Raw genomic sequence first — 10,975 nt, 5'->3', positions numbered from 1 at the left:
GGGGGGGGGGGGGGGGGGTGAGAATAGCGAGACATGGGCTATAATAAAGGTGACCTTTCTAAAACAGCGGGATCTTTTTAGTTTTAGTAAGAGTTTTACGGCACTTGCAACACAATTAAGTCACATACGTGCCAAAGAATAGATGTGTCTAAAGAGAGCAACATACATCCAAAAAAAAAAAAAAAAAAAAAAAAAGGAGGAGAGATAAGGACGATAGATGTTTGATAAGAAGAAGGAGCAAACCACACCAGAGCACCCGCCAACCACCCACTTAGGCGAACCGGGATGGCAGCCGGTGAGATCTTAGTCTTAGGTGGAAACAACTGTTTTACCCTAACAGGCCCAAGAACTCTCATAAATATTCTTAGATTCCAGGGAGGCATACTGTGAATGCTGCGGATAACATGCACTAAAATTAAACAAACAATTTTTCGCTGTCTATAGCTGCGCACCCATTCTCACCTAGGAGACCGTTCACAAATGACATCAGCTAAAATTTGTCAAAATATGCCCCCCCCCCCTCTTTTCCCATGTCATCTTCTCTCATCTTTACCAGGACTTTTCTTTTCTCCCCCCTCCCCCCACCCCACGACCTTTTAGAGCATCATGGTTGACGTCAACTGTGTAAGGACCCCCCACCCATGTCAACTTTTCACTGACCCTTCCCCCCCCCCCCTTCTGAGCTGACATCATTTGTGAACGGTCCCATGGTGAAGTGAGGAAAATTAATGTAAAAGTGAAATGCCTTTCCCAAGGAAACAACGAGAGATACGGACGACAAATATTTAAACAGGAAAGAAGGAGCAAACTGCAAACAACATAGAGCAATCGCCAACCAACTATGCGAGATGAAAAAGGCTGATGATGATAGTCATGATAATCTATAAGAACATCTGATTAAATATGATCAACCCTATCCAAGTCTCAAGTATATTTTTTTCTGCTGTTAAACAATGAGGATGATGGTGATGATGATGATGATGATGATGATGATGATGATGATGATGATGATGATGATGATGATGATGATAATGAAAGTCTGACAAAATAGAAAACACGTCTCTCTAGGGGTGGGCATATTGAAATCGAAATATCGATATATCTATTTTTTTTTACACATATTGATATCGTATCAAAGCACCGAGAAAAATAATAGTATCGATATTCCGATAATATGATATGACCACCACCAATGATAGTACATAACAAGATGGGCCACTTCTCTCTTTGAGCCAATTAAAAAAGTGTCCTCAAAATTTGGTGGCGCCCTCTTCACAAAAGCGCACTTTGCGAACAGAGTTACCCTACTTGAGTTTTTTAAAATCAAAGTGAAACTAGCATGTTTTGGGTTACATTTCGGAAGAACGCTTTTTTAAAATGGTTACGCTGACAAAAAACCTTTTCCGGAGGAAAGGGTGATGGTTTTCTTCGTTTAATTTGACTTTAGAATGAAAGGCGAGAGGTCATTAAAATAAAAAAAACCTAAAACTACGCACTGAACGTACCCGAACTGCTGATGAACAGCAGTCGATCTGCGCACGCAAGGAGGTGCTATTCCTATTCTTCTTCTGGAAAAACGAAAGAGAGCTTCAAAACAGACCGCAGCGCCATCTGAAGCAAAGAGCATACTTCCTGCGGACACTTTTTTGGCTGAGTGAACCATCTTGTTATGTACTATCATTGCCACCACTCAGCATCGCATTTCCAGGAATTAGCAGACTGATTTTGCTTTCCCCCACAATAAAGCACACACACACACACACACACACACACACACACACACACACACACACACACACACACACACACACACGCGCGTGCAAAGTCAATTTAAAAAAATAAATAGAAGACAGCCATGTTTCGCGCGTCGATATTTCGACCAGACTGGATAATTATCGATCTATATTTGATATTTTAATTTATCGGTAATAATTTGGTAATATCGGAAAATATCGATATATCGATATTTCTTGTTAAAAATATTGATACCGTATTGAATTCGATATCATATATATATATACATGTATATATCGCCCATCACTACGTCTCGGGCAATGAGAGGGCCACTTGCAGCTCCTAGCACACAGAGGGAAAATGTTTAGTATTGCGGATTGCAGTAGACAAGCAGACTGTCAAGTGGTACAGTTTTCAGACTCGCCCGTCGGTAGACCAGAACCATCTTGGTACACCTTCACCTGGAGTGGCTTCAACGTTTTTTAGTTTTAGTAAGAGTTTTACGGCACTTGCAACACAATAAGGTCAGACTCATATATAAGTGGCGAAGATTAGAGGTGTTACAAGAGAGTAACGAACATAAAAAAGGAGGAGGAGAGATAAAGAGCATACAATTAGTAGTTTGATAAGAAAGAAGGAGTAAATCACACCAGAGCACCCGCCAACCACCCACCATCAACGTTTGTACAGATCAGGGATTCACAAAACAAACAAACAAGACCATGAATAAATAATATAAATACATGTAATTTATTTTCAACAGGCTATAATATATCATTCACATCATTCTGCATTATAATTCTGCAAGCAAAAGCAATTCTAACAAGTACCATATATATTAATAAGACATAAATCAATGCCTGAATAAAGAGTCTCGCTACCCTCTCAAAAAATAGCTACAGATCTGGGTCGCAATCACGAACACGAGACAGCTAGGGGGAAAAGTATCAAAAGCTGTCGTTTTGGTTAAATCACAGTAATTTATACAGGAACATGTTAGTACAGTGGAATCCACTTATAACGAGTCCTGAAATAACGAGAAGTCTGTTATAAAGACACAATTCTAAAACCCCGTTTTTCCCTTCTTTATCTTTGTAAATAAAATACATGTACTGCTATAGTGCATTCAGACAAACACTGGAGTCGGTTATAGCGGAATATTGCTGCTGCTGTGCACAGCGCATGGACCATTTATTCATGTAAAACCTCGCCAGTTGAGAAACTTGTTGGTGATCTTGCGAAACAAAGAATGGGAGAGCTCAAGTGTGCCAAAAACGAAGGCTGGAGTGAATGAGTGGGGAGGGTGTGGCATGTACAGACAAGCAGAACTCATCGTGCAATAGGCCAGTATAGTCTTAGTCTAGATTATCTAGGCCTACCACACCTCTCATTTCTCCGATGTGGAGATGGAGAGGTCACAGTGATTTGATGGATGGAGCGAATGTGTGACATGCCCAAACAGACAGAATGCAACACAGGGTGTGGTGGGGTGGGAGACAACACAGCGGGCGAGTTAGCCTAGAGAACTTTCTTTCTGATCACCAACGAAGTGCTGTCAACATCGCTAGCGCTAGAGAAAGAAACCTGATTCAATTTTTGATCAAATATAAGACCTAGAGGTCACGTTGAACCAAATCAAAATCAGGGGAGATGACAAAAGGAAATAAACAGAAAATCAAACTCATAGATTAGGCCTACTTTACTATTTCCCTTGAATTTATTACAGTCCATGTTGGCTTTAAGCACGTCGTCGGGAGAAAGCTTAAGCGTGCTTTAAAGCCGAAGCGTGCTTGAGTGCGAAGTAGACATAATCCAGAGATTTTCATGTAGAAAATTCCCCGTGCTATTTCCCTTTGTTTGTAAGTAGGCCTATAGCGGTCCCGCAAAAGTGTGCACTGTTATTTAGACACCCGCCATGGTAGTTTTTGTTCGCTTGTTTGTTTTTGTTTTGTGGTCGAACGGGAAATGAAAACTTAATTTAGACGGCCAGTCACGATACAGCACACTAGGCCTACACACTGCCTGTGCGTACCACTGCCCGCTGTGCCACTCATACCACCGCCTTCATCCCACCTCGCGCGTGATACACAATCAATCAGGATTAATGGATAGCGAGGGTCAAAGGTGAAATCGCAGCCAACCTCCCTTTCTCGTCTCCCCGACTCTCTTTGTATTTTTGTTGTTGTCGTGTGTAGCTTTGCCCTAGGCCTAGGCTAGATCCTATGTCCGCGCGCGCGGCTGTGTGCATCTGCCCTCCTCTCCGCCAGTGTGAGTGTGTGTCCATCATTTGCGTTCTTTGTGTTTCTCTTGACACACTCCACTGCTGCGGTGTAGACTGAGTTCGAACTTCGATGGGTCATCATGAAAATATTGACTGTCTTGTAAATGAAGAGTGCTTGAAACCGAAGTTACCGTGCTTGAAGGCGTGTAATTTATACAGCAAAAATTCGGTAAGAGCCGTTTAGCGTGCCTGAGTCCGAAACGTGCTTTAAGCCGGCGTGCTTAAAGCCGGTACGGACTGTACTGGATCCCTTATAACGTGAATCATGCTATTAAGGACATTTCACATCAGTTCCCTCACTCTTGTTATAACAGGATTCCACTGTATTTAATATTATTCCCTCTGTCTTATTCACTTATTGGTAAGGAACCTGGACAAACACTGCATCATTGACATAATTTTATTAAATAATTATAATAGTCTGCAAATGTCTGACAATGGCCGATGGATCTCTGCAGAGAAGTCTTTAAAGTGAAAAAGAAGAGATAAGGAGTAAGATACATGTGGTTTCTACTGCAGACATGATTTTGAGACAAAAGAAGCAAATTTACACAATAATGAGTGCAAGGAAGAAGCTAGACAGATAGACAGAAATGACAGAGGGAAAGAAAATAAGTAGGACCTACAAGAGATACCCTCCAACGACCCGCACTATGGACACGGGCAGCTCAGTTATCATTACAATGACTAAATGTAGTTGACTTCTTGTGTTTGGGAATCCTAATGTGTACTGGATCCTCCAGATCCAGCTTCCTTTCGTTTTAGTTTTAGTAAGTATTTTACAGAACTTGGACCACAAATAGGTCATATCATAAGTATGGAAGACGGGAGGAGGAGACACGATAGTAACACACAAATAAATGAAGGAACGAGGAGAGGTACATGTAAGGACGACAGATATTTGATAGGAAAGGAGGAGCCGCACCTGCAAACTACCCACTCGCCAACCACACCTTTGTTTGAAACAAAGAAAAAAATTCAAACATATTGGTGAAAAGAAAGCATTCTCAAAGGACATGTTAAATGATGAATCCTTATCACATACTTGGAATGCCATACATAGTAATTTTAGTCTGAGCCAAAAAGCACAAAAGGATTAACAAGAGCTTCTTTGAATAAGTGTAAATCACAAACATGGGGATGCCAACTGAAGAGCATATCTCCTTCTTTGAATAAGTGTAAATCAAAAATGTGTTGTCAACAGAAGAGAATATTTGCCGACCTGAAGTCAAATGGAACAACAATCTCAATTTAACATTCAACGAACAGATTACACTCAACACTTCACATACGTTATGCTTTTTGGAAGACAAGGCACCGCATCATTACAGTTGAGCACTCTTAACCCAACCAATACAACTTCTGAGATCTTGATTTTGACTTTTTTTAAAATCTCTCTGCACCTAACCTTGGTACAGGATTGATTTTGAGCAACATTCCAAACAAAAAATGTATAACTCGAGCCCAGTTTTCACTGCAGGGTGGTCAAATAGAGTTAAGTGGGATGCAGAGTATGCCAACAGCAGTTCTTTTCTAAAAGTTTTCAAGCAGGTTTTGGAAAAAATGGAAATGGTATAGGTTTACCGCCCCTATCAACACTATTAGGTTATTTAAGGGGCGGGACCTCCTAGTTTAACGTCCGTCTCCGATAGGACCGAGCCAAGTGGGAAGCTCGTGTAAAGTGCCTTTCCCAAGGACACAACGTCAGACCGAGCTGAGGCTCGAACCCCCGAACTCACAATCTCACGATTACGAGTCTGGTAGCCTAACCACTAGGCTAACGACACCCTCAGGTTTTGGAACAAACACTGACACATATTGTTGACGAAGAGCGAGTGACAGAACGCATAGGTCATGGTAGTCATATTCAAAGGTCTCATTGAAAAAAAAAAAGAGCCCTTACTGTCACAAATTCAAGCCTCAAACAGTCAAAATACGACAAGTGGTTAGGAGAGTCACATTGAGCTGTTCAGTATTTTGGCTCGCTCATTCTCCAACTCAACATCATCATTACTATTCATTACAAAAGTAAACATTCCGGATTCAGATAGAACTACATCAGTGCAAAATGTTATACTCAAATAATTATAAATAGCAAACCAGAACAGGATCACGAGACCAGAAGAAGACTGAACTAAATTTGCTCCGCCATACCTCTAATCACATTGCCGAGTGTACCAAATACAAGATAGCCTTTAAACCAAAAAGCACTGAATATCAAAACAAAGCTAGGATTTCATTTGGTATGAGGCTACTGCAGATGTCATACCAGGCAGTGGGTAATCCAGTATATGCACAGTGAAACCTCCAATTCTTCTTGATCCGATTAATTACGAAATCATATATGTAGAGCTATAAATATATTTGTGTACCGTACATACAATTATGTTGAGAAATGGAGTATCAGAGCTCCCCCCCTTTTTTGTTGTTGTTGAATGAAATAGGACCTACAAATGGCACCTTGCAACACCAACTTTCGAAAAGTAAAGCATAACCCCTGATGAGCTCGCCCACAAGACAACAACCCCCCCCCCCACTTCCCTCCCCAGTATTATTCCCATTCACAATTTCATAACTGTATTCTTTTCTCATTCATTGCATGGCTATCATGAACCCACCCCAGCAGGGACTGAACATACTTTCTCTCAATCAATCACTATTTATATTACAAATCACACTATTCAAACAAAACAGGGTCAACATAACCCATGCAAAAGTCAGCACGCTAGCACCATCATATTTATGAACCAAAGAGAATGAAAATCGTCAGGTTTTCCCCAAGCACATCGTTCATGGATACAGAACTGTAATTTCAGTTATTCTCCAAAGCAGTGCTGAACCCAGAAAAAAAGTAAAAGATTTCCATTTGTACCTCATAATCATTATCCGGGACACTTTGATAGATCTTGTACACACACTGTGGAGTCCTCTCAAAATGAACATATTATTTTGACCACACTTGTAGTAATTCAAACAAAATGTTATGTTATCAGTTTCAGGCGGAGAAGAAAAAATAGACTATTATAGACCCTTTATAATCATGCTTACCTTCCACTGAATACAAATTCATTTAACTCCATAGACATTGACGAATGTTTTCTAAAAAATGTACTATTATATTATATATATAATATACAGAGACAGATCCAAAAAAAGTAGTTCCAAAACCCCAACAGCTTAACGAAAAATTTCCTTCTTGACTGTGTTAACATTAGTGACTGGAATACAGGAGAGTGTAATGAAATGCTTCTACGTGCAATGAACTGCTTGCACTATGACTAGGTAGGCCTACATCATGGCTGATTTATGTGCAGACTAGAAGGCTTTTAACCCTTCAAGTGTCATTGACAGATAGCCTGTGGTATCGTCATGCGATATTTATATGATTTCAACATAGTATGATGGAAAATGCTTGAGAATGGACAGACCAAGTAAGTAAGGCCATACACTTTCATGCAGACGGTAAATAGGAAGAATAGCTTCTTTGAGAAAAAGTTGAAATGTTTGACGATGTAGAAAAACCCCCAGAATTAACAAACCCAAATAGCCACTCAAATTATGGCAGCGATGAAATCAGTTGTGACATCACAGAACAAAACTTACAGCTGATTTAATCAGCCATCAACACTTGAAGGGTTAAAAAACAAAAACAGTACGTAGTGGTCAAAGGCAGGGCATGACAAGAGAAAAACCAACGTTTGGTATCAAAATAAAAGTCAAAAGAGGCAAGAGCTTTGTTCTCATGGAGACAAAACCTGTCCAAGTCAACATGCAGCCATTAAGGATGACAACTTATGCAAAGTCACAGTCACCAAATATTCAAAAAATGATTTACAAAAGAAGCCATCTCATAATTTTGAACATTTTCTCAAACAAAAGTTGTTTTCTTTTTTTAAAATGAGGAACCAAAGAAAAACAATGCTCCTTATCATTGAAACACATTACTTCCATATTTGTCCGAAACTATAATATGACATCTATAAACTAGGGCTACCAGATGTTTAACATGTTGCGGATTAAAAACAGCAACATGTTCGACAATGGATGGGAAGACCTCCAACATCAAACACGGATAGTGTTAAATCTGACACAGGTCCACAACTTTATCATGAAATATGAGGAATCGTGGTGAAATCAGGCACTCGTCAAAATAACGAAATTGGAGAAACAGGCATTTTTCCACGAGTAAGGCAATAATAAGAGAACTGACATAATAAGGGTCTTGAACATCTAGCTCTCACTGGCAAAATTGAAGGCAAACGAGGCATGGGTAGCCCAGAACAATCTACTTGGGGAACCTAAACAAATGGGTAACAGGGAAAGATCAGGGAAACGTAGCTTTTTTGAGAACATCCGAGCAAAGGAATGAATAGAGAACCATGATCGCCGATGTCTGTTGCAGATCTGGCACAGGATGACGATGAAGGCAATTTTTATCGATGAACATAAAAACGGAGATTAAGGCACAGGATATGTCATTTTTCTGTTGTCAAGGACTCTTTGGCTATTGGAGTTACCAAACTTTGGCACCAAACTTAGGTGGCCATTTTCTCGATAATTGATCTCACCTCCTTCAATCTCAAATATCTTGACTTCTATTCAAGATATATGGGTACTCTTTTCATTGAAAGCAAAACAAGTTAAACGCATAACCTTTCAGATGATACCAACAACTCCACATGCCCAAAATTTGACGAGTGCCAGATTTCCCCGCGTCGTGACACAAATAGTACAATGCAGCAGAGACTGGAGAAGACACGGACGCCTGTTGTGGCAAGGGGTGGGGCCGCGGCGGACAAACAAAAATGGCCACGGTAACACGTGGCAGGTGGCGGTCAGGTCTCACACACACACACAAACATATCGCTGCCAGCTGTTCAGATGTAGTAAGCCCAAAGTGTGGAAAATGTTTCAACGTGTAGTTTCTTAATCTGTGGTATCAGTAGCATGTGCTCATGAAAATACATCTTGTCAAGTTCAAATATTAAATGATGAAAAAAAAAGCAAGAAACGATACCATACATGGGTACAATTGTTAAGACATTTCAACAGCTTGCAAATGATCTTAATACCTGAAAAAGTACCCTAACCTTTTTACCACAGTGCAATCATTGAAGCAACTAAATAGCAATCACATGTCTCAACAAAACTTTTGCAGTAGTAAGTAACAACTGTGAACAAGTTTCATACTGAAGAATCATATCACACAACATTTTTTCAAATCTTTGTACAGACTACAACAGCAGTTTCCACACATTTACCCACTGAATGAGTAAAGCATTTTACCCTGGCAAGCCCAACAACAATTGATATTATGCATTATGTCATGGGTGAAATTTTTGTCCAGAATTTTTCTAATTTTGTTTTTCGCCCCATTCTCCTCAAGAGGGAATTCTCCATCATGTACATGACGACATGAAGCTTTAATCAATAGGATTTTTTTTTGGTCTATAAATCTGCTGACCTGACTTGCATACTAGCAGATTACATCTACAATATGCTAAGAATCAGTTACATACATTCACAAATCAACTAAAATAGTTATAATTTTGTCGTTATTCATCCTCTTCAGTTCGTGTTAGACTAAACACACTTCACTAAAGCCATATAATGTGATAAAGCTTTCAGTGCTGAGGGTTCCAAAATTGTCAAAACTACTTACAAAAGTATGACAATGGTTCAGATTTACCTTTTCTTTTTGCCAGTTCCAACTATTAAAGAATCAATTCTACTTCAATAAAAATTCTAAAGAGCAGAATTGGACATTAGTCAAGAAACAAAATTGACCTGTCAAGTCTAGTATACAGCTTTACCTTCTAGCGACTTAAGACTCCTGTTCAACAAGCTGTACAACACATTTCTAGCTTCAAGGTCCGATTCCAATCTATATCGATATATAACAGAATACACATTGTATATTAAACATCAACAACAACAAAAAAACCCAACTGTCTACACTGTTACCCTGAATACGCTTGTCACTCACAAATCATAAGACTTTCATTAAAAAAAAACCCAGAGCAAAATCAAACGTGGGAACCCCGTAACAAGGATGTGATTCTCTAAGGCAGAAATAGACCAAGAGAAACGTTAAGAAAGTCCTGAGAGCTCCCGTGTGATCCGTCTCACAGTGAGTTTACTATATGCACCACAGCAGGAGCACCACTCGTACATTTGCCACTGTCCATTTGTTTGTTTTGTCCGTGTAAAGAGAAGCACATGGACACAAGAACGGTCACTTAGTGCTGGGAGAAAGTAAGACAGAATGACAGAAATAACAGTGGGAAAGTAAAGAAGTAGGACCTACCAGTGGTGCTCTCCAACCACCCGCGCCACTGTCCACTCCAGTGTGAAGTTTCACCACTACATAGCGAATCGCTACCTTAGAATTATTAGGTTCTATCTTACATTTTAGGTTACTAAGACCATGAAGTCAGAAACCAAATGTTCAATCTTCTCTATCAAAATCATAAGATTATTCGAAGTCATTATCAAGATATTCAAAGAACTGCTTTAGAAAAAGCTTGGCATATTGTGAAACTCAAATTTTTTTAACGTCAAATTTCTAAAAACTAGGTACTGAGCAGGTAGAACATAGTAATTCTAGGGTAGCGAAATGTTAAAACTTGCTGTCAACCAATCAGGGCCATTTCATTTGTAATCACAGTGGAGAGGTGCGAGAAGTGGACAAAGAAGAAACACAAAACTTACAGGAGGATAAATAAAGGGAATGATTCATTCCTTTTCCTTCTCTCTGATGTAATTTCTTCAACTTTCATGTTTGTTGCCATCAAGTGCTATCGGTCGTACGAGTGGTTGCCCACATTGACACCACCCCACTGCAAGAGCTGTTTGTCTGGAGTGTCATCCCAGGATTCTCCATACGGCCTCAGCTGAAAAAAAATATGTGTGTGTAAGTAAAAGAGAAGCGCATAAATTATATAGAGGCATCCATCTAGT

The 10,975-nt window shown here is 39.7% G+C and overlaps 1 protein-coding gene across 1 annotated transcript in view; it reads right to left on the bottom strand.

Moving 5' to 3' along the window:
- Window positions 1-9,373: 9,373 nt before the first annotated feature.
- Window positions 9,374-10,975, bottom strand: part of LOC101847581 — a 32,625-nt gene continuing 31,023 nt past the window's right edge. Inside the window, exon 12 of the mRNA XM_005097184.3 lies at window positions 9,374-10,908. Coding sequence (XP_005097241.1) covers window positions 10,813-10,908 — 96 coding nt within the window. The 3' untranslated portion in view covers window positions 9,374-10,812. The remainder of the gene's footprint in view (window positions 10,909-10,975) is intronic.

Source organism: Aplysia californica, unplaced genomic scaffold (assembly GCF_000002075.1).
Source record: "Aplysia californica isolate F4 #8 unplaced genomic scaffold, AplCal3.0 scaffold00148, whole genome shotgun sequence".
NCBI lineage: Eukaryota > Metazoa > Mollusca > Gastropoda > Aplysiida > Aplysiidae > Aplysia > Aplysia californica.
The sequence above is the reverse complement of the archived record's forward strand: the minus strand, read 5'-3'. Positions and strand labels throughout refer to the sequence as shown.